Source organism: Canis lupus, chromosome 14 (genome assembly GCF_003254725.2).
Source record: "Canis lupus dingo isolate Sandy chromosome 14, ASM325472v2, whole genome shotgun sequence".
Classification (NCBI taxonomy): domain Eukaryota; kingdom Metazoa; phylum Chordata; class Mammalia; order Carnivora; family Canidae; genus Canis; species Canis lupus.
The window spans coordinates 36618186-36642819 of record NC_064256.1 but is presented as its reverse complement, the minus strand read 5'-3'; the positions used below and the strand labels follow the sequence as shown (position 1 = coordinate 36642819).

Sequence of the window (24634 nt, the reverse complement as noted above, 5' to 3'; positions counted from 1 at the left end):
TGTTCTGAATATGCATCTGCTGTCTCTTTCTCCCAGTGCACATTCCCCGCCCCAATAATGGTTGTTCTCCTGCACTTAGATTTATCTTCATTCTTCCTCATTGCCCTCCTCTCTACCCTACAAACACACAGGAGAGTGGCCCTATAAAGTCAGTGGGAATTCTGTCCCCCAACTCCCTTCTCACTGGGATCTTGCAGACCAGACTTCTAGGTAGCACTTTCCAGCTTCTCTAAACTTATTTTCTATTCTTTTCCCCTCCACTTCCATCTATCTTTCCCCATATTCCACAAGCATTTCCAGCAATAGGCACAACAACTGGAAAAAATACAATGATTTTCTAAATCCCCACAAAGGATGAATTCAGTCTTCAAGTGTTACAATGCTGTACCAACATTCAAAATTTGTTGGGAAAATCTTTCATTATTGGGATGCCTGGGTGGCTCAGTGGTTGAGTGTCTGCCTTTGGCTCAGGGTGTGATCCTGGAATTGTGGAATCAAGTCCCACATCGGGCTCCCTGCAAGGAGCCTGCTTCTTCCTCTGCCTATGTCTCTGCCACTCTCTGTATATCTCTCATGAATAAATAATTAAAATCATGAAAAAGGAAATCTTTCATTATTGTGAAGAAGTGGTTCAAAAAGAACCTCTTGACATGGCAAGATAGCGGAATATATTGAAAATACATAGGAAATCTGTCTGGAAACCAAATTATAAACCAAATTGCTAACAACGCTTAAATAAAAGGGATGAGAGATCTTAGAACAGAAATAAAAAAAGGAAAAATATTCTCATAACTCCTCAACATAAGCTCCTCTTATTTTAAGTTTTGCCACTAATTCTAGGAAAATGAATAAGAAACAGAAATAGCACAACCACAAAGGCATCAACACTATCAAGAAAGCAATACTCTGGGGATCCCTGGGTGGCGCAGCGGGTTAGTGCCTGCCTTTGGCCCAGGGCGCGATCCTGGAGACCCGGGATAGAATCCCACATCGGGCTCTCGGTGCATGGAGCATGCTTCTCCCTCTGCCTATGTCTCTGCCTCTCTCTCTCTCTCTCTCTCTGTGACTATCATAAATAAATAAAAAAAAAATAAAAAAAAAAAAAAGAAAGAAAGCAATACTCTGAAGTGAATGTTAAGATGGTTCCCTTCTTCATAGTCAGGGTGGGAGCTAAGAAGAAAATGACATAGGTTAAGTACCTATGAACCTCTGTCAATTTTTTTTTTAAAGATTTATTTATTTGAGAGAGAGAGAGAGAGAGAGAGAGCAGGCGCAGGGAGGGAGAGGCAAATGACATGGAGAGAGAGAATTTCAAGCAGACTCCCAGATGAGTGCAAAGCCCAATTCTGGCTCAATCCCAGGACCCTGAGATCATGACCTCAGCCAAAAGCAAGAGTCAGATGCTTAACTGCCTGAACTACCCAGACATCCCTCTATCAGTCCTGGAAAAGCAGGTAAATATGTCAGATAACGTGTGGTACAATGCAGAGCTTTAAAAGCAAAGTTCTTAAACAGCTGTTTATCAGAATGTGTCTAATTTTAATTAAATTTTGTAGTGAAGGAACCAGAATTAGACAAATAGATAAAAGAGCTGATTTCCATTAATGCTTTCACACATACATACATACACAAATGTCTGCACGATTAGCAAAAAGAAGGCATTACTAATGGAGACACAAAACTGGTTCACATTCTATAGGGCAATAAAACCATAACATCTTTAGGGTTAATTTCTCTAAAGGCTATAAAATCATAACATCAAGTCCTTCAAGGGTAAACTTCAACTTTTTTTTTTTTTTCTTAAGATTTTATTCATTTAGCTATGAGAAACACAGAGAGAGGCGAGACACAACCGGAGGGAGAAGCAGGCTCCTTGCAGGGAGCTGGATGCAGGACTCCATCCTGGGACCTGGGGGTCATGCCCTGAGCGGAAGGCAGACGCCCAACGGCTGAGCCACCCAAACGTCCAGGTAACCATCAAATTTAAAAGGCTGTAGCACTATTTGACCTTTTATCAGTTGTGAGTTGTTGGGCAAATACACTTTTTTTTTTTGAAGGCGAGGTTTATTTTTAAGATTTATTTATTTTATTCAGAGAGAGAGAGAGAGAGAGAGAGACTGAGACACAGGCAGAGGGAGAAACAGGCTCTATGCAGGGAGCCCGACATGGGACTCGATCCTGGGTCTCCAGGATCACACCCCAGGCTGCAGGCAGCGCCAAACCGCTGCGCCACCGGGACTGCCCCGTCAAATACACTTTGAAAGCAAAGTTATTTTTTTTTTTTTTTTTATTTTTTTTTTTGAAAGCAAAGTTATAATGGCCACTAGAATCAGTTGAGGGTAAACCAGGACTGCTCAGTTTCACTCTACCTTGCCTCTACAGAGTCTCCTAGTAGTATCTGTGAAAGTTCTCAATTTATTCTGTAAAGGAGCCAGTATTTTCCTATACCAATGATGTAGTTTGGAATGTTGGTGAGGTCCGGAGCAGACAGCCAAGAAAGAATTCCTGAGATGTCTTTGGTGCAAAAAGGTGATTTTATTACAACCTGGAGACAGAACCTGTGGGCAGAAAGAGCTGCTGCACCAGGGTTGTGAGGAGTGGCTGATTATATACTTGAGGTTTGGGCGAGGTGACGGAAAAAAAAGGGAGGTGTTCAAAAGGACTTTCATGTGCTAAAGAAGATTTACAGGATACTGGAGGCCTGGCCCATTTAAGGTTGTTTTTCTTCTAGTAAGGCAATAACATTAAGACAATTAGGAGCTTTCTGAAGGAATGTTCTACTCTTTCTGTTACAAGTCCTTGTCAATGGGCTGTAGGTTGCAAAGAAACCTAACTTTGTTTACATTTTCTTATGCTTCTGTTTCCCACAATCACTCATGAAGGAAAGATGATGTTAGAGCACCAGGAAATTGAGGTAAGAGTCTCTGAAAGTTAGGCTATTGATAAGAATGCTTTTTTCTTGTAAGTCACCAAGACGTTGGTAAACTGATGGAGACTTAGGTTTTGTTGGACTGTGATCTCTATTAGTTAACCATTTGTTTTTCCCTTCCCTTAGTTTTAGGGCAGCCAGGAATGCCTGAGGAATGTCACACATATCCCATCTGGGAGTGGGGGTGGAGAGGTTGTGGGGTGTCATCTTGTGCTTTGTCCTCAGCTTGCCTTCTGCTCTCTCATCACTATCATTGCTAGACTTGTGTGTAAAGGAAGAATAGATAGGAGGAGCCATATCTAGGGATTCAACCCATGACTTTCAGTATTTGGAATGTGTGAAATCAATTTTGGCTCCTCAGAAACCTCTTTTGCTTACCAGCTAATTCCTCACTGAGGTCTATTTAGACAAAAGGACTGTTCCTTTTCTAGCTGCCTTCACTACTGATGCTGCTTCTCCTCAATGCAAGAGCCAGAGAACAGTTTGTAAAACCAGGACCAAGAGAGATCTTGGTGGCAGGGATTTTTTTTTTTCCCTCCTTATCTTTTTAAAAATTTCATTTTACTTGAGAGAGAGAGAGAGAAAGAAAGAAAGAGGGAGAGAGAGAGAGAAAGAGAGAGCATGAGCAGGGGAGCGGAGGGAAAAGGATATCCCAAGCAGGCTCCATGCTGAGGAAGGAGCCTGATTTCGAGCTGGATCCCACAATCCTGAGATCCAAGCCACCCAACGCACTGAACCACCCAGGGACCCCCCCTCCCTCCTTGCCTTTGTATCTCTACTCCTAACATAGGGTCTGCCACATAGTAGACATACAAATGTAACTTTGTCCATGAACTTTGTCCAATACTGGAATGTGGTGAAATTGGAGAAATGGAGTTTGTGAATTTACCTGTTCAAATTTCAGTATCTTTTCAAAAAGTAGGGCAGTGAGGTATCCTGTTAACCTCAGAGACAGTAATTTAAATATGTTCCCAAATTTGATTCATTTGTGATTATTGGAGGATAACTCCTCTTCCTTGGGGGCAGTATTAACTTGTGATCAAGTATGAACCTAGCATTTTGTTGCTTCATACTCTCTTGGCATTAACTGCTATATGCTTCAGACAAGCAAGGAAGAAGCCATTTTCAAGAGTGAAATATAATATCAGTTTTAGACCCTATCGTATTCCTGCAAAGTTTGTAAAACTCATTTGAGTTTATTCTTTACCTGGTAATCTGTGATATAGTCTTAGGAAGAATCTTATTGTAATGCAACAACATTTACCTATTTTGCATGTGCATTCGTGTGTTTTTATGTGTGAGCATCTCTGTGTAAGAGAGAGAGTGAGCACTTAACTGTTTGATTTGGCTGTTTTTGTTCAAGGAACAATCTAGATTTTGAGAGAAAGGTCAGCTCAGGTTATGTGAGCTCTGTGCTAAGGCAAAACCAATCCGTGATACTGGAGCCGGAGCCTCTCTCCACCCTCTGGCTGCCTTCCAAGAGAACTGAGAGGATGCTGAGCCCTCTAACTCAGATGTGGCTATATTTGCTGCTTAGATCCCACAGACTCACATTAGTCATGGTTCCTTGCCCTCTGGGTGGGGTAGAATGCAATTTGTTCTGATGAAACCTGCACTTACTGGGAGGAAACTCAGTGGGGGAATTAGCTGGTGAGAGGAAAACTCTTTAGAATCAATAATACCTGATTTTCATGGGCAAACTGAAACCCTCTTTCTCCTCTCCCACCCACATTGGTGTAAAAAAATTGTATTTCCTACTTTAGAGAAATCTCTAGGAGTTTGTAAGCCACAGTTACAGTGTCCTTGAAGAAAGTGGACTTCTCTCTCATTGCCAAGGAGGAGGCTAAAATGAATATCATACTTCATCTAGTTTGTGGACCCAGTTTGAACCCAGAGGAACGAAGATGGTTTGAGACAGAATATTTGAGTTCTTGCTCATGGCTCCTATGTTGTCCTTATTCTGTCTCTAAAGCAATTTTCCCAAACCCTTTTCCCTTCTCTGGTAATGTAAGTAACTCTCTATACAAGAATAGAGCAAGAAAATGAACGACAATTAAAATACAAACCTTTGTTTTGCAGCCATCCCCCAAAGTCTGCCTCTTTGCATCTGGAAACCTTGGTTTCTGTATTTTTCTATGGGTTTAGCATCCTTTCCTTTTTTGTTGTTGTTTAAAGATTTTATTTTATTTATTTATTCATGAGAGACATACAGAGAGAGAGAGAGAGAGAGAGAGAGAGAGAGAGAGAGGCAGAGACACATGCAGAGGGAGAAGCAGGCCCCATGTAGGGAACCCGATGTGGGATTCGATCCGGGTCTTCAGGATCAGGCCCTGGGCTGAAGGTGGCACTAAACTGCTGAGCCACCGGGCTGCCCTTAGCATCCTTTCCTTAGCAGAAACATGGTAGAAAGACTTAGAGCAGATAAGAAAAGTAGAATGTAGTAACTTAATAGACTTGGGCAAATCAGTATGAACTCAAGACTTTAAAAAGCTGTGTATTTTCCAGCTCTGCGTCTTGTCAAATGCCCCAGCTGCAGTAGTGTTTGGTCACTCACCAACTCTTCCTCTGTCAACAAATGCTCAGATTTGGGTCTTTGATACTTTCTCCACTAGAAGGGGCCTGGATTCCTTGGACTGCAGCAGTTTCCAAGATTAGTGACAGGAAAAAGAAAATGCGTCAGAAGATATCCTTCTATTGCCAGAAAACAAGAATTCTTTAAAAACACATTAGCACCAGTGCTGAAAGGGCAGCAGAGCAAAATTAAAGATGGCCCACTGACTAAATGTTGAAAAACTAAAAATGAAATGATTATTTTTATCAAGTTAATCATAATACTCAAAAGGTTTAAAGTAAGTGTCAAAAAAAGGTGAATAAAAAGATGGTGAAGCTGAATAGACTTGTTCAATTTTTACTTTTTATTGAAACTAATTGGTAAAGACAGGAGGTAGTTTTTTCTTTTCAATTTCTATGTCTTGCTAAAAGATACATTTTATTTTTTATAGATTTTATTTATTTATTCATGAGAGACAGAGAGAGAAAGAGGCAGAGACACAGGCAGAGTTGGAGAAGCAGGTTCCATGCAGGGAGCCTGACGTGGGACTTGATTCCAGATCTCCAGGATCATGCCCTGGGCCAAAGGTGGAGCTAAACCACTGGGCCACCGGGGCTGCCCACTAGAAGATACTTTTTAAAAGAGGGCATTCTATCTATATGATTTTCTCACATAGGTATACATATGCCTATGAGAAAGAGTTTATTTAACTCATTAATTAACGAGAGAACCAGCCCTATGTTACCACTTGGTCAAGGGACAACACAAAGAACTACATATTACAAGCAATAAGAAAAGCTGAAATGAATTTACAGATAGATGCAAAATGGGCCTATCTAGAGGCATTAGTAAATTGCCTTCAACTATTAACTTGCATTTGCATGGACAAAATTATTTGTACTATTACTAGTTCACTGCAATTGCCAGAGTTGCAAAATAGTTTGTAGTTGAGGAATAAATATATTATTTTTCTATCATTCAAAGTTTTTGGCTGAGACCTCTGTAACAAAAGACATTCACAAGAGTTTGTTTACTATAAATTCTATGTGACAAGAGAACCTTCATAAGGAAATGAAGGCCTGAGGAAATGGTTATACCTTAGGGTTTTAATGCTAGGTTTGATGAAGAGTGGAGAGTGGTAGAAAAATGTGAGGACAAAAAAAGAGTATGAGTTTAGTATAGTCAGCAGTGGTAAACAGGAAGACCTGTTTGTTCAGATTCCTCTTGGAGTCTCTGAGATCAAGGATGTTCTTTTCCTCAGCGTATGGGGGGAGGGGCAACCTCTTACATGAATATTTTATGACTTGCTTCAGAAGGTCAGAAAGCCCTTTCTACACATGCCATTTCTCAAATTCCTTCAGCTTAAAATATTCCACATGTCAAGATGCCATATTTTGGGGAAGTGTGTCCTGAACTCCATCAATTTCAAAGACAATGAAACTTGGAGAAATGTGGTAGACAGGACAGACAATAATTTTTATTTTTTGCCTATGTCAAAGTCTTTCACAATTTTTCACAAACAGACTTCTTGATAGTCTCTTTATAAAATATGTTTCCTTTTTTTTTATGTTGCTGTTAACCTAAAAAATAAAACTGCCAGTTACAAGAAAAATAGGTTTATTTGGGAAAAGCAGAGAATTGCAGTCTGGGACAAGCAACCATGGCGAGAACTATAGGTAAGTCTGCCAAACAAAGCAGTATACTTTTACAGAAGACACAGGGAAGTTGAAGGGCTGTTATAAATCACAAGTCCATCAGAGTAAACTGGGAGTTTGAAGTATAGTGGCTTTTCATTGGCTGAGTTGTGACTCTCTCATTGGCTGGGCTCTTGGGCTAAAGGGGAAAGCCTTTTTTCCTCCTGCTGGGATATAAAGTAGCATTGGCTTGTAAGGTACATCTCTTCCTGCTGGAGTTGCAATTAACTACTGGTGGTAGAGCATGAAAACTGCTGCTTAAGCTCCTGATTCTATTTTTATTTTATTTTATTATTTTTTGCTCTTGCTTCTATTTTAGTGAGGTTTCCCATGATTAATTTTCACATACAAAGAAAGAATGTATGGAGGGAACATCAGAGGAGGTAGATATTCCTAGAAAGAGAAAAACTGGCCCAAACCAGCAGCTACATGGAGTGACCAGAAGAATAGAGATTTGACCTTTATTCAGCACATATAATAGGCATGCAGGAAGATAACATAGTCCAAGAAAATAAAGAAGCCAAATTCTCCCAAAGAAGAGAATTAACTATGTAGGCTTAATCCTTGACTACCCAGGAGAAGAAAACTCTACATCCTTGCAATGCAAAGTATGGTTCTAGGACCAAGAACATCAGCATCACTTGCAAGCCAATTAGAAATGCAGAACCTCAGGTCCTACTCCAGACCTACTATACCAAAGTCTGTATTTTAACAATATTTCCTAAATGATCTAACATAAAGTTTGCAAAACCCCAATCTAGATATTCTGCGAATTGCAAGGAGATACTCATGAAACAGAAGTCTCCAATTACAGCTTTAGGCCACACTATTATACCATAGTGATAAGACTATTGGTTACAGATACTGCCAGCGTAGAAAACATGAAAGAATGTATCATTTTATAGAAAGAAACTATGAATCAAAAACTTAAAATCTATAGATAGAGCATTTAACTGAAAGTAAAAGTGAGTTTTAACTGTAGATCGTCCTTGACTTATGATGGTTAGACATGATTTTTTTGCCTTTATGATGGTGTAACAGTGATATGCTTTCAGTAAAAACTGTATTTCAAATTTTGAATTTTGATCTTTTCCTTAGCCAGCAATGCCCTATGACACTCTCTGGTGATGCTGGGCAGAAGGAGTCCCAGTAGCCACCCAATCACAAAGGCAAACAACTGATACACTTAGAACCATTCCGTACACATAGAGCTATTCTGTTTTTCACTTTCAGCACAGTAGTCAATATGGTACGTGAGATATTCAATACTTTATTATAAAATAGGCTTTGTGTTGGATGAGTTTGCCCAACTGTAGGCTAATGTAATTGTTCTGAGTATTACAGGATTTCTCTGGCTTTAGTGCCTGCGGTTCTTGGTCACACTGTTTGGAAGAATGAAGACATAGAGCAGACAGTAAGAGTGGTGGGCAGCAAAGCAAAGGTTAAAGTTTATTTATTTATTTATGATAGTCACACACACACACAGAGGGGCAGAGACACAGGCAGAGGGAGAAGCAGGCTCCATGCACAGGGAGCCCGACGTGGGATCAATCCCAGGTCTCCAGGATCGCACCCTAGGCCAAAGGCAGGCGCCAAACCGCTGCGCCACCCAGGGATCCCGAGGTTAAGGTTTATTGAGCAATAGTACAAAGCTCCCTAAGAGGGAGGGGACCGAGAGGGTTGCCTGTGGAGTTTCTCAGTTTAGGGGTTTTTATGAGCTCCTTTGTGGAACTATCTTAAGCAACCAGGGTGTGCTGAGTCATGCCAATCAGGGCTTTGATCACGTATCCGTCTGCCTATTAGATTAATGTCTACATGCTGATGGTCTTTTTGGCTGACACCTGGTGTCTTATGTCTTAATTGCCCCTTGTCCGTGATAACGACAAATGCCTTGTGGTTAGCTATCTTATTTTAGGATGTTTTACAGAAGTCATTTCTGCAAATGCTGCAAAACAGAATGCTAGTGTGGTCCTGTCTAAGCTGCAAAACAGGATGTTGGTGTTTTATATGAGCTGTTCTGACTCCATATTTTCTTGTTAGGGACCCTGGCCCTGACCACCTGTCTAACTAACTCCTAACATGAGTACGCTTTTTTTTTTTTTAAGGTTTATTTATTTATTTGAGAGAAAGATGGGGAGACCACCAGTGGCAGGAGCAGAAGAGAGAGAATCTGAAGCAGACTCCACCCTGAGTGTGGAACCTGATACAGGGCTCAATCTCATGTCCCCAAGATCACGACCTTGAAATCACGACCTGAGCTGAAACCAAGAGTCAGATTTTGAGTATGTTTATTTATTTTATTTTTTTTAAAGATTTTATTTATTTATTCATGACACAGAGAGAGAGAGACAGGCAGGCAGAGGGAGAAGCAGACTCCTTGCAGGCAGCCTGACGTGGGACTCGATCCCGGGTCTTCAGGATCACACCCTGGGATGAAGGCGGCACTAAACTGCTGGGCCACCGGGGCTGCCCCTGAGTATGTTTAAAGTAGCCAAGGCTAAGCTATGATATTTACTAAGTTAGGTGTATTAAATGCATTTTTGACTTATGCTATTTTTGAGATGTAACCACATCATAAGTTGAGGAAGATTTATATAGTAGAGGTTTAATTTGATAACCAGTGGTTTGGAGTAGAATCATTAGACTGTGTGATCAGATTCCAAATCCAATTGAGAAGCAAATCCTGCAGTCCTGGTAGTCAATATTATACTGTGCATCTGTTTTATTTCTAAGTTGTTTGAGACATTTATAAGAATTTGATACATTAAATTTGTGATTTTAAGTAATTATTTAGAGAATATAATTAAATAAGTTTATAATCAATGTTTGAATATCTGGAAAATTTTAACTTGTTACATCTGTCATTTGGTTTATCAGTTGTATGAATAGTGTGTAAATGTTTAGGATAACGTTCATCACTTAGTATTTAAAAGGATGCTAAGGGGGGCCTGAGTGATTCAGTTGGTTAAGTGTCTGTCTTTGGCTGAGGTCATGATCCTAAGGTCCTGGGTCCCTCTGTCGAGATTCCCTGTTTAGTGGGGAGTTTGCTTTTCCCTCTCCCTCTGCCCATCCCCCTGCTTATGTTCTCTCAATAAACAAAATCTTTAAAAATAAATAAATAAATGCTAATTTCTTAACGCATCAGTTAGTTTTCTCCTGCAATACTGATGTATAAAATGTAACCCCGAGGTCACTTATTTCATATTTATGGCCTTCAGGCAGTCTGGGTGGCTCTCTTTCAGAGTTGAGTTGAATTCAGACATGCTCCATGTGTTTCTATTGTGGGACCAGTGGGCTACTCAGGGCTTTTCTTAAGGCAGATGGCAGAAGTGCAAGAGAGGAAAGTGGAAACAGGTGATTACTGTAATTCCTTGGCTCAAAACTGACAGGCACTCTTTTCTGTCCACATTCCATTGTCTAAAGCAAGTCACAGGGCCAAGGCCAGTGTCAAAGAGGTAGGGAGGAATGCTCCGCCTACAGTAAACTGTGGCAAAAGAGGGAGGGCAGGGAAATTCTGAGCAAATAATGTAATCACATTAATACACATATTAGATCAAAATATTAGATGTTACACAAAAGCCTCTCATAAATAGAAGACTTTATCTACAACAAAGTTCTGAGTAGTGAATGATTATTATTATGCGGTCAAATGCAATATGATGTGAACTTAACATTATTTGATCTTAGTGTTTTTGAAACAGGATTGCAAAATTACGAATGACACGGAAACTTAAAGGAGATTTATTTTGTTTATTTTGTCTATAATGAGTTGGTCTTGTGGCCTGGCAGGTGGTGGGAAAGATAAAACAAAACCAAACAAACGTGATTTAATCTGGTTTAAAGTGAATTCTGATCCAGTAATTTAAGCCACCTCATTAGGTAATTCTCAGATTTCCCACAGTTTTACTCCTTACTGCTCTTTTATCTAAGAGTTTCTAGGGCCTTTTATATGAGAGTACATGGGGAAGGAGTATAGCTTATTGTATTCTTATAGTATGGGTAGGGAGAGGGATCCCTATGACCTTGTCTTGGTTCTTGATTGTGCACTGGTCAGTTCATCCAAGTTTTGGCTAAAAACTTCAGTAGCTGCTAAAGTTGTCTGTCTTTTCCAGTGCAGAAAGGCCTAATTACCCTTCTTGTTGGCTTGGGCCCATTTCAGCTCTCTTTGGCTGTAGACCTTTTGAAGTCTCCTTCCATCTAGATCCTGGCCAGGCTGAATCCTGAATACTTCTACTGTGGGATCATCTCTCCCATTGCCACAACAGGTCACAAGGTAGGCTGCTGGCTCTCAACAATGTGTCCATGTTACCAAGGTCTGCTTTGGAGTATGAATTAGGTTCTCCCCCCTGACCTCTCCATTTCTCCCATGGACCCCAGCTACCGAATTTCCTCAACATGCTGGGGGACCTCATGTTGAGATGAAGTCACTCAATGTAGCTCTCCCAGAATCCCACATTGGTAAGATGACCACCTTGGAGCATGAGCTTCTCACTGTCCACCTTTCCATTCCTCTGACCCTCTTTTCTTTCTCATGATCCCCTAGACTACCAGAAAAAGGTTTACTCTACTTCTCATCACATTCTTTTTCTACCACCATTCTTTTTCTACCAGTTTCTTGGTATGGTTTTATAGGCAACAGAGGAAAAGTTCTATGATTTGGTTTGCCCAGTCTAGTTTTTAACATGTTAAGTGGAGCCAAAGAAATGTAGAAAATCTCTTTCATCTTGACGGTTTCTTATTGCAAAATACTAGTTTACATGTCAGAAGCTGACTGTTATTCCTTTCATTCATAATTACCATCCTTCCCACAACAGGTACCCAGAGGGATGCTTTTAGCTTGTTAAAGAGAAACTCATGACTAGTCAGAGCAAAAGAGAAGAGCATGTGGATGTTTCAAAGTCCTGCTGTTACACTGACACTTTGTATTTGTCAGGACTCAGGTTGAAAATAATATTTCAGAAAGTCAGATTTGTTTCCACTTTCAGATCTATGATCTTCTTAGGCAAACATAGTAGAGAAGAATCTAGAGTATACAGGACATGAAAGCTGATATTCACTTGTAAAGAGCCACGAACTTTTTATACGTGTGTATTTTGGGGACTAGGAAGGGGGTAGCCAGGAATGATGAGAATTATCTAGTAGGAAAGAAAAATAGTCATCTCAAAATTACCTGTCCGTGTAGGTTAGACAATAGGTATCCTTGTCATATCTGTCACTCACGCTTAATCTCTGATCTAAAGAAGTCTCATTTGTGTTGTCATGATTCCCTGTGCCCTCTCTCTGTGGCCAGGCCCCGGGATAAGCAACTTTGGAACAATGACCCGCTGCTCATTAAGCACTTCAGAAGGAGGTAACACCTCTTCCCTTTGTTGACAGCCCCTGGAAGATTGGGAGCACTATTCCAACAGGAGCCATAAATTGCAGAATTAATGTTGCTTTTGCTCTTTAGGGCTTTTAGGAAATGGAAAACATGTCATACATACCATTTAGCTTCTCAAATCCTATCCAGAGTAGAGTTCTATAGAATTTCTTAGAGGAGATTTCAATACAATCCCCAACTCCACCAGGACTTGCTAAGATCTGGGAAATGAACTGATTTTTCCAATGAGAAAGAAACACTGCATCTACTGCTTCTATTCTATTACTGAGCTGGCACCTAGGCTAACAGAGACACCTTGATAACAAGACACTTTGATAGCATCATGCCCTGTGGAGCGATACTCTAAGAGTTACAAGCTCCTTAGTAGAAGATTTTATCTCTCTCATATATCTCCCTGGGCCTTTAAAACCCTTTAAAAACTCAGAATCTTATTGATGTACACTTTATGGGAGAATCTGGACTCTTGGATTGATAATCCAATCAAGAGAAGAGCTGCGACTATTTTAGAACCATTCTGGGACAAAGGGAGAAACAGCGTTCCAGGGACCCCGCTGCATTTCTCACTAGTCTTTGCAATAGGAACCCAGTTGGCATGAACAGAAGGCCAGTGAGGCTAAAGTTGTAGGTTCAGATCTCTCTGTATCTCTATGATACAGTTACCTTGGCCTTATTTCATGGCCTTAAATGAGCATCCCAACGTCAAGATGTTCCTAGTCATAAGAAAAGCAAAGCAAACGTGATTGGAACCATGTCTCAAAGCTCAGGTCTTAACTAATCCCGTAGACAAATTCTTTACAGTCCTGTGAACCTAAGGGACCCTAACAGTAGAGGGCCTAAGAGTCAGTTTTTGCTGTAAACCTTGTCAAATTCAACCACCATGTACAGCTCACCAATCTTAGAAATTTTGTTATATCTGGGAAGAGGTCTCTCCTGATCTTTAATTCCAGGCACTGAATTTAGGTAGATTCAAAGATGCATGAAGCCACAAGGAGAACCTCAAGGAAATTTAATATTGCTTTTCATGTATAAAACAGTGATCTTCCTCAACTAGATGGGAGTGAGCACCACCCCCAGAAGGGGTATTTAAGAGTCTCTGAGAGAAGATATTAATTTTTCAAGCTTAAATAAGCTATTATTTAATACTATAATACTAGTATATATTATGTACTAATATATATAATACTATTAAATAATACTATAATATGCTTTGGGAACTGGATATTAAGTGAACTTTTCCTGTTATCTTGGAGTTTCAGCAGAAGCTTCAAAGGCCAAAAAGAATACGATACCAAGTGCTCTCATGCCCTAAAGCAAAGGCTAGGCTACTTCAGGATTGCCTTATTCTGCTGCCATCAGCTCATGACCCACTCCCAGACTATTTCAGAGCATGAGAAGCATTAAAGTTAAAGGGGGCTTGGAAAGGGGTGCAGGATGTTATGCATTTCTTTTTCTTGCCTCCAAGAAAGGAAAACACAGAGGGGAGAGACTGAAGCTTCACCTGGAGCTAAGTGAAATAGTTTCAGTGGAGCCATATGTAGCACTTGGCATGTTAGGGTCAGAGGGACACACAGACTGACGCTGGACTCACAGCTGAATAATCTGAAGTTGAGAGGCTGCACCTGGGTCTGACAGGGTAGAAAGTGCTTCAGCAGGTCAAGAGCACCTGCATATTTCCTCTGGGTCAGGGAAGGACCCTGAAGATTAAACCTGGGTGTGGTTTACATTTTTGTCTTGCAAGAGGCTGTGCCCCAAAGGGCCTTCCAACAAGAGCGAGGCAACCATAGCAGGGAGAGGCTGCCAATGACCCTTGAAGTGTAGGCAGGCAGCTGGAGAAGGCATCAAGGGAAGTGGAGATCACTGATTCTGGAGGAAGAAAGGTACAAGGATAAGGCCTGGAGCTTTACCAAGGAGGCCAAAATGGTATCCCAGAGAGAAAGAGCATGCATTTGGAAAGTTGCACACCCAGATACAACTGTATTGGTCACGTGGGACCATTCCTGCCCTTATCCTTCTCTGCACCCCCGGCCCATACCTGTACCATATGGGGTGCTAAATTGCAGCCAGCAGATGTGCGAAAGGATTACCTGAGATAGAGGAAATTGAGGCAGCACCCCTGTGCGTTCTAGTTCTAATTCCACCTGAGCAGAAAGGAGGGACAAGAGACATCTTCAATTAGATAGATGAGAGTTGAGGGTTTCGATATTTCACTGAACTGGGTTACTTAAGACTTGGAAAAAAAAAAAGGAACATCTCTTTATTGCCTGAGAGGGGTTAGAAAAGTTATGAGATATGCTAAAACTTTTATCCAAAGGACAGAAAGGAACAATTAGAGAGGATTTGCAAGGGCAGTGGGGAGAAAAAAAAAAAACACACACACAACTATGCTGTTTTCTGTTTGTTTCCCATGGAGTCTGGATTGTTCAACAAATGTTATAATTTTATATTTGGGGGACACTTGGATAGCTCAGCAGTTGAGTGTCTGCCTTCAGCTCAGGGCGTGGTCCTGGAGTCCCAGGATGGAGTCCCACATTGGGCTCCCTGCATGGAGCCTGCTTCTCCCTCTGCCTATGTCTCTGCCTTCTCTTTGTGTCTCTCATCAATAAATAAAATCTTTTAAAAAAATTTATATTTGGAAAAAATTTTTAAAGATTTTATTTATTTATTTATGAGAGAGAGAGAGAGAGAGAGAGAGAGAGAGAGAAAGTGGGTGGAGCAGCAGAAGGAGAGGGAAAGAGAATCTCAAGCAGATTCCCCACTGAGTGGGAAGCCCATCGTGGGGGCTGGATCTCATGACCCCAAGATCATGACCTGAGCTGAAACCAAGAGTTGGATGCTCAACTGACTAAGCCACCCAGGCTTCCCAATATTTGGAAATTTTAGAAATTGTTTCTCTAAAACAAACTACAGAAAGGATTGAAATACTTGTTTATTAAAGGGAGGCATGATATAGTGAATCACTAAACACTCTCTTTATAGAAAGAGTATATAATACAAATATATAATGTATTTGTTTCCCAAATTGCTTTCTATAATATAGTTGTCACATGTTTAAAACAAAAATGATTCAGTTCTCTGTTGCCAGCATTTGAGGATAACAATAATAATCTGGGATAATTATAATCTGGGAATAATGATCACATACGTATAACTTTTTTGCTTTTTGTAATATGCTCAAGTTAAAGGATATTTCCCATTCAAGCAATTGCTCAAAGGGAAAAAAAAGCATTTTAATTCTTTTTGCATGGTAGAGGGTATTTGCACAGAATTTTACCTTTATTCCAGAAATTTCCTGTAAGTCATTTTAGTTTGCTCTATAACAACCCTGTGAAATCCATCTGTAAAATGATGCTATTAGAGGCACCTGGGTGACTCAGTCCATTAAATATTTGACTCTTGTTCTCGGCTCAGGTCTTGATGTCCAGGTCATGAGTTCAAGCCCTACATGAGGCTCCATGCTGGGTGTGGAACCTACTTAAAAAAATAAAATAATGCTATTAAAAATAAAGAGAAGAGGAGTGGGTGCTCTCATTCATATTTTTCAGATGGAAAGGCTAAAGTTGAGTGAGTTGTCTAGGGCCCACCAGCTGGTTAGTATAAACTCTTTGAAGATGGATACTGGGTCTTAAAAATCATCATAATCCCAGCACATGGTACAATGCTGGATACAGGAGAGGTTCTCAGTAGAGGATGTTGAATGAATAAATGAATGTACACCATAATGACAGAGAAGGCAATGGGACCCAGCTCAGCCAACTTCTGAACTAGTGTTTTTCCTGCTCACCAGGATCTGGGTACACAATTTATACAGAACTTAGAATCAGGGGGATCCCCAGGTGGCTCAGCAGTTTAGCTCCTGCCTTTGGCCCAGGGCGTGGTCTTGGAGTCCCGGGATCGAGTCCCACATCAGGCTCCCTGCATGGAGCCTGCTCCTCCCTCTGCCTGTGTCTCTGCCTCTCTCTCTCTCTCTCTGTCTCATATGAATAAATAAATAAAATCTTTAAAAAAAAAAAAAAAAGAACTTAGAACCAGGGCTGGCTGCAGCCTCTAATGTTGTTCTGTATTTTGGGTGATCAGAGGCTGGTTTTTGGGTGATAGTATACCTGAGGATAAACAGGGCTTGGTAGATGCTGGGGTCATTTATCTAGTTCTGCTGGCTGGAGAGTCAGAACTGAGTAGCCTGAGACTTGGTGGCCCAAGGCTGCTGGCCTGCTCAGAGCAGGTGGGACAGTTTTAGGGAAGTTCATGGGTGTGGAGGGCAGTGGAGCCTGTGAACATGCCTCACTAAATCCCTGCAGAAGGTGAGGTGGTCAGACTTCTTTCATAATTCACTTAGTTCCCTCATTTGGTAAAATCTTATTGAGTATTCACTATATATCGGACTCTGCTTACAAGAAGGGAGAAGGAGCACTATCTGCGATTAGTAAATTTTTCTTTTCCTGGATACCCTGTCATCTCCATTATTTCTGCCCTGCTTTTGGCCAAGGAAGATGGGACTTGAGGCCAGAGGCACTGGTCTTTGTCCCATTTCTGTCACCCACTCCCTGGGTAAGCCACTGTGCCAGATTTCTTTGAATGCCCCCTACTGATTTACTTTCTACTCTCTTCTACCCTCCTCACCCTGGGAGGCTAGCCTGGATGAACTGCCCTAGAAAGGACCCCTGTTCTCTCTGGCTTTGGTTAAATTCAGCAAAAGCAGGGCACTGGCTGAAGATAGGGAGGAGGACAGTGAGGTCAGGGTATTTATTACTCTCGCTCCTTCCATCTCAAGTGACCAAAGCTAAAGCTGGCTGGGTCTTCCTGTCAGGAAGTCCTTCCGATATAGGCCCTCTGGTTTTAGTAACTGCTCCCTATTCTCTCTCCTTCAGACCTCAGATGGTAAAGCTTTTCCACGGATGCTGGCTCTGTTGCTTTTCTTAAGCCCTGGCCACAGGTTTATTACAGACAGAGTATGTCTGCCACACTTGGGAGAGAAGGTAAGTCCTGCTGAGGGCTTGCATGTGAGCTATGGTTAAGATTTGGAGGGCAGCCCAGGTGGCTCAGCGGTTTAGTGCCACCTTCAGCCCAGGACCTGATTCTGGAGACCTGGGATCGAGTCCCACGTCAGGCTCCCTCCCTGCATGGAAGCCTGCTTCTCCCTCTGCCTGTGCCTCTGCCCCCAGCCCCCTCTGTGTCTATCATGAATAAATAAAATCTTAAAAAAAAAAAAAGATTTGGGGCTAGGGGTAGGCTCTATCATACAAGGGGAAGGACAGGGAAGGGGAGATGAAGGCAACAAAGTGGAGAAAGTAGGCAGCAAGAGAAAGGCCAGAATTAGGCAAAGCCAGCAGAAGTCCATGGTAGCAACCCAAGCCAGGAGTCTTTTAAGAATGAAGTGCCTAGGTTACTTAAGTGTAAGCTCTCCCTGTCTCCCCTGAAATCTTAGGTGGAATATACTTGATCTGGAATATTATATGTGGGCGATTTTGATTTTGATGTTGTGGAAACTAGAGAAGGTGACAGGTTTGACATAAGAGGTAATGTGATGTGTGGTGGGAACTGCTTCAGAGGCCACTAGAGACTGGACCTGAGGGGTCCCGAGGTGGAAAGTCACTGAAATCCTGGAGAGAGCACCGAGTTTCTCTTGGCCAGGAAAGTGGCAGGAGGAGCTGGAAATACCTGCATGCAAAAATGAAGGGTTTAAATAAGATTATTTCTAAATTGATGACAGGATAGACAAAGAGACAGAGAGGGAGTTGGGGGCAAGAAAGAGAGTGCACTTGTGAAGCCTAAGATGACTGTAAGTCTTGATTGCCTGAATGAACCCCAGTTTAAATAATAAATTACACAGGCATCCAATTAAGGCCCTCCATGTGCCAGGGTCTGCATATTCAACGGAGAGATTAAGTAACAGAATGTTTTCTCTGTATTTCTATATGACCCTTACCACAAAATGCTACCAGGTAAGTATTGTTCTTTCCGTATGACACATTTCAAAAATGAGGCTTGGAGTTGTTAAATAATTTCCTTAAATTTGCACTGCTGGTAAATGGCAGAGCCAAGATTCAAGTTCATACCTATTTCATTCTATAGTTTTTAAAAGGCTTTTATTTATTTATTTGAGAGAGAGTAGGAGAGAGAGAGAATGAGCGGGGCAGAAGCAGAGAGAGAAGTGGACTCCCTGCTGAGCAGGGAGCCTGAAGCCATATGGAGCTTGGACCCCAGGACCCTGGGATCATGACTTGAGCTGAAAGCAGACACCTACCTGACTCAGCCACCCAGGCACACCCATACCTGTCTCACTCTAAAGCTCATCTTCTTTTCACTCTTTTTTCATCCTAATGTATGAGGGAATTTGGGGTTATATGACAATATGATGTGATTGGGTACTGGTTATTGCCTCATATCCTTTACATAGAGAGCTTTGGAATTCTCTTAATTCCCATGAAATGGTTTTAGCTTAGAACCAAATGGATTATGGCTTGAATTAATTAGAAGATGGGTAAGTAACAGATTATCTGACTAACAATAGGAGTCTTTTATCTAACATGAAAAGAAATTTAGAAGTGGAAGGTCTCAGAAGCTTAAGGATACTTGAGCTCTTGGTCAGTTAGGCTGCATTTCTCTTGGCTTTCTTCTCATGGTCACATGATAGCTGCCACTATTCAAAATGTTCTGCCCTCATCTGACAACACTAGCAAAAGGAAAGGGTTTTCTTCTCATATGACTTTCTCTTTTATCAGGGAAGAACAACTTTTTACTATCTCCCAGCTGATTTTTCCTTAAAATTAATTGACCCCCCTGTTGTGTCATACTCTCATCCTTAAGCCAATGTAAATGAAGGGAAATGGAAATACCATGATTGGCTTTGGCTGCTTATGATTCATTCCTGGAGACAGAGTCAACCTTCCCTGAGCATATTGCTATCTGATACTTGGACAAATTTGACATTCTAGTAGTGATGGAGACGGGAAGAAAAAGCACTTGGATCTACAATGCCTGTTATAGGATCCTATGCCAAAGATTCATAACGGTGGATCTGTGTGAGCAAGGCTACTCTGATGAGTCACTGTTCTTATGTGTTGGAGAAGATCCTCCTTAATAGCTAAGGCTCCTCTCTCATCCCTGCCCCATGGATTAATGCAATAAATTGGATTCAAATTTCTGAGTTTGCACTTGTGAGAAATAACTGCCATTCGTTGGTACATGGTGTTTTAACATAAAGCATACTATTGTTCCAAATTCCCACTCTTTGCTTCAAATGTTTTTGAGAAAGAACAATGAGTCATTTTTCACAGGATTGGAAATCTGAGTACTTTCCTTTGGAAAAGCACACAAATATATGATAAAATTAGCAAGCATCCTCATCATCATGTTTTGTGTTCCCAGTATAATAGTAACACAGATTGATATAATTACAACAGTGATGATGATGATGATGATGATATGTACCATTTATTGAATGGTGCCAGCCACTGGGCTGAGAATATTTATACACGGATGCATTTTTTAAATTTCACAATAATTACATGAGATAGTGTTGAATATATCTCATTTTACAGACAACAGAACTAAGAATTTGGGAGGTTATAGGGCTTGCCCAATTTCACACAGCTGGGAGATAGGCTCTGTATCCTATCTGCTGACTCTACTGAGCCCGCTTAATGACTATGGAGTGTTGCTTTCATTAAGCTCATGACATCATCTGCTAAAGATGAAGAACCAGAGTGGGGAAAGGCAGTAGGAAGACAGATGTTTTATAATGGCTGAAACTGACTGAAACTTAGGAGGAATTCAAAATTCATTTGTAAGGAGAAACTCCTTTTTTTGTTTGTTTGTTTTTATTTAAATTCCAGTTAGTTGGGGCACCTGGATGGCTCAGTGGCTAAACCCTCAGGTCATAATCCCAGAGTCCTGGGATTGAGTACTGCATCAGGCTCCCTGCTCAGCAACAAGTCTGCTTCTCCCTCTGCCTGTGTCTCTACCTCTCTGTGTCTCTCATGAATAAATAAGTGAAATCTTTTTTAAAAAATAATAAATTCCAATTAGTTAACACACACCGTAATATTAGTTTCAGGTGAACAATATAGTGATTCAATTATTCCATGGATGTTAGAATCCATGGATGGAAGTTGACCAGCTCAAGATAGAAGTGACCCCGGAAAGAATGCTAGTTTCCAAATGTTGTGACGAAGTAAGGGATTATGTGGAAGAAAGATCTGGGGAAGATCCACCAGTAAAGGGTATCCAGGAGGAAAAAAATCCCTTCAATGAGCTCAAAGGAAGTTGTGTGATTTCATAAGAAAAAAAGATTCCTTGGAATATCTTGAGCTTTAATGACAGTACTAATTTTTGGTCATCTGTAATAATACTATTAAGCATGTATGTAATCTTTAAATTTATAAACTTTTTTATATGCTTTCCTCTAAGATTTTATGGTTTCAGGTCAGGTCTCACATTTAGATCCTTAATCTTAATTTATTTTTGTGTCTGGAGTAAGAAGGTGGTCCAGTTTCATTCTTTTGCATGTTGCTGTCCAGTTTGCTCAACATCATTTGTTGAAGAGACTTTTTTTTTCCCCCTGCATTGGGTATCCTTTCCTGCTTTGCAAAGATTAGTTGACCATATAGCTGTGGATCAATTTCTGGGTTCCCTATTCTGTTCCATTGATCTATGCATAAGAAGACAATTCTTGAACTACAGTTTAAGAGAAGCAGTATTGTATTTTCAAGGTTACCTGGAATCAACCCCAAGCTTTACTGTTTACTAGTTGCAAATTATTTCTGCTGCTACTGCCTTATTATCTTCATGTGTAAATAGGGATAATATTGCTATCATCTTCACAGAGCCTCAGGGAAGATTAAATGAGTTAATGGATAGAAAGCCCTTAAAACAGTGGCTGAAATTTAATGGTTCATTGAGAGGATGTAGAAATAATGTGGGTTTCAATCAGATGGGTTTGGGTTTGAATCCTGCCTCTGCTCGTTAAATATCTGTATGATCTGAGCCAAAATTCTAGACTCTCTGTGCCTATATATGCTTGTGTTAATAAATGGGTTTTAAGAATAAGACCTGCTTGTAACATTATGTCTACAACATTTCTTCTTCCTCTATACTCATTTCTTCCTATTTTGATAGGTCTGGTTGATAACAAGGGATTAGTAAAATCAGGTTGATGCTGCTTTGAGTATAGTTGCTCAGACTCTTCTGCCCTAAAGATAACTAGATCTGAGTGTAGTATTTGAAATTAACGTCTGGCCAAAGGAGTGCCACACTTAAAATGTGGTTTTAAGAACTAAAGGAAGAGGGAATGTTAGGAAAGATAACAGTTATCCACTAAGTATTTTGTCTTCTGAATATCTCAGCAAAGGAATCTGGATATTAAGTAGGAGGCAAAGATGCATGCCTCCTTGCCGTTGCTACTTATAATAAAAATCTTGAAGGAGAATGGCTACTGCTATGGTAGATTGGGCAATCTTCTGAGGGTCCCAATTCTTTCTTCTTCCAAAATTATTCCTCCTCTCTCTTCAATAGATATATAAGAGATGATTACTCAAAGTAAAGGAAAACACTAATTGAAGAAGTTATATGCACCCCTATGTTTAATGCAGCATCATTTACAATAGCCAAGGTATAGGAGTAACTCAAGTGTTCATGAATAGATGAATGGATAAAGGTATGGCATACACACACACACACACACACAAAATAGAATATAACTAATCATAAAAAAGAATGAGATATTGCCATTTGCACAACATGGATGGTCCTAGAGGATATTACGTTAAGTGAAATAAGTCAGAGAAATAAAAATGCCATGATTTCACTTACGTGTGGAATCTAAAAAACAAAACAAATGAACAAACACAGGCTCTTAAATACAGAGAATAAACTGGTGATTGTCAGAGGGGTGAGGAATGGACAAAATAAATAAAAGGGATTAAGAAGTACAAACTTCCAGTTATAAAATAGATAAGTTACAGAGATGAAAAGTAAACCAAAGGAAATAAAGCCAATAACATTGTAATAATGTTGTATGGTGACTACACATTTCGTGGTGAGCATTGGGTAATGTATAGAATTGTTGAATTAGGAGGGCGCTGGCGGCGAGATGAAGCCGGCGGCGGACGAGATGTTCCCCGAGGGCCCCGGGCCCTACGTGGACCTGGACGAGGCAGGAGGTAGCACAGGGCTCCTGATGGACTTGGCAGCCAACGAGAAGGCAGTTCACGCAGACTTTTTCAATGATTTTGAAGATCTGTTTGATGATGATGACATCCAGTGAGACGCCATCCAGGAGCACGTGTGCTCATGCCTGCCCTGTACTGCACTGTACTGCTGTGGTGGAGCTCCGCAGAGGACAATTCCAGATGGCTCTAAAGAACTTGTGGACATTACTTAAAATTAGGAGGTGGTTACCAAGAAAGAGAAGGATGGTTTTAAATATCTGCATGAGGCCTGCTAATCTCTGAATGTGACCAACTTTTGTCTTTCAGTTAAAAGAAAAAGTGATGCAAAAATAAAATAAAAAGAATTGGTGAGTTATATATTGCACACCTAAAGCTAATATAACATTGAAGGTTAATGATACTTCAATAAAAAAAGAAAAGAGTATGTGATTTCTTTAGGGCTCCATTCTTAGCCAGATGCTACAGAAGAGGGAAATCTGGACAAATGAATTCACTCAAGAGTATTTGTGATCTCTATAACTGCAATATATAGTGAGTAACCAGAACTACAATTTACGAAATAAGATAAATAAATGGATTTCTAACCAGAGGTTAGTCTGGTAGGAGACTTTCTAAGGCTCCCCACATCTCACATAGTCTGCTTCTCTCCCAGAAGCTCCAATAGACTAAGTTTTGTATATGCATTAGGGTATGCCCGAGCAAGCTGAGTGCAAGGTACCTCCATGGGGGTACAGAGATTCACTTCCTTTGGTTTTATGTCTTCATTTGGGACAGGGTCTTTTCCTTAGACACATTTAATAGCATGAGACCAAAATAATATCTTTTAATGTGAATAATATGAACAGTTACAACTATGATCTTATCTTACAATTGCTTTTTTCTGTTTGCTAAGGTTAGGCCTACTCAATCCTAAAGGTAGAAAGTTATTATTTTGTGAAATTTTTACTTTTGGACCCAAACTCCAAATAATTCAGGCCAGAAGATAAAGTTCTTTCTTGAACTTACTCAAGCTGTTGCCCAAATGTCTACTTCCCTTTGAGTTTTATGGAAACGAATGAAAAATATTTCCCCTTTGGTAAGTATTAGGAGTTCAGATGAGGGCATATAGAAATCATGATTTGCTGGCCCACCATTCTGCCTTCTGGGATAAAATGATAATCAATTTTAAAGCCTAAGCCTTTTTAGAATGGAACTGACAGGCCAAAAGCAATTTTCAGTTTTTCACAAGGACTCAAGAAGTAGAACTCCCTACCAGCCTATTAAGCATTTCTTGGCAGGGCCTTGCTAGATATGCCTGAGAGCTCTTGGCAGAAGCTATAATGGAATCATTCTTTTTCCCTTTATCACTCCAGCAATTCACGGTTGATTTATAGTACTTTCTGAGAAAGGCAATTCCCAGTCCTAAGGGGCATCAAAATGAAAAGCACACCAAATGAAATGTTTAATTTCATCAACCCAAGGATTAAGTAAAAAGTCTTTTTCTCCTTAGGGCAATAGCAAAATAATAGCAAAATAACATTCTGTTAGAGAGACTTGCTTACACAAACACATAAAATAAACTCCTGGCATAGATTATGTGTCATTTAAACTTGTAGCAGAGGAAAACATGGGAACATAAACCTGTTCAATTCCTTCCTTATGGGACCACATGCATTTTTTTTTCCTGTAATAAAGAGATCCTTCAATGTCAATATAATAAAAGTTTATTTTTTTCTTTTTAAAATTAATAGGAATAGGCTATTTTAAGAGCAGTTTTAGGTTTCAAAAAATCAAGCAGAAAGTAGAGAGTTCTTATATACTTCCCTTCCTCCTTACCACCTCCCCCCTCCTCATAGTTTCTCCTATTATTAATATCTTGCATTAGTGTGGCACATTTATTACAGTTAATGAACCAGTATTAATCTATTACTGTTA

At 40.4% G+C, this 24634-nt stretch overlaps 1 protein-coding gene and 1 long non-coding RNA gene across 2 annotated transcripts; both read left to right on the top strand.

Moving 5' to 3' along the window:
* Positions 1-9284: 9284 nt before the first annotated feature.
* On the top strand, positions 9285-17528 carry LOC112670873 (uncharacterized). Its single transcript, XR_003143261.3, has 3 exons — positions 9285-9456; positions 11334-11447; positions 17420-17528. It is a non-coding gene; the product is annotated as an uncharacterized LOC112670873 (long non-coding RNA).
* Positions 17529-22608: 5080 nt separating this feature from the next.
* LOC112670872 (COP9 signalosome complex subunit 9-like) lies at positions 22609-23045 on the top strand. Its single transcript, XM_035698570.2, has one exon. The coding sequence runs from the start codon at positions 22642-22644 to the stop codon at positions 22813-22815; it is 174 nt and encodes a 57-aa protein (XP_035554463.1). The 5' UTR covers positions 22609-22641; the 3' UTR covers positions 22816-23045.
* Positions 23046-24634: the final 1589 nt, after the last annotated feature.

What these genes read in the sequence shown, in the direction of transcription:
- LOC112670872 (XM_035698570.2), top strand. Translation starts at nt 22,642, where the DNA reads ATGAAGCCGGCGGCGGACGAGATGTTCCCCGAGGGCCCCGGGCCCTAC.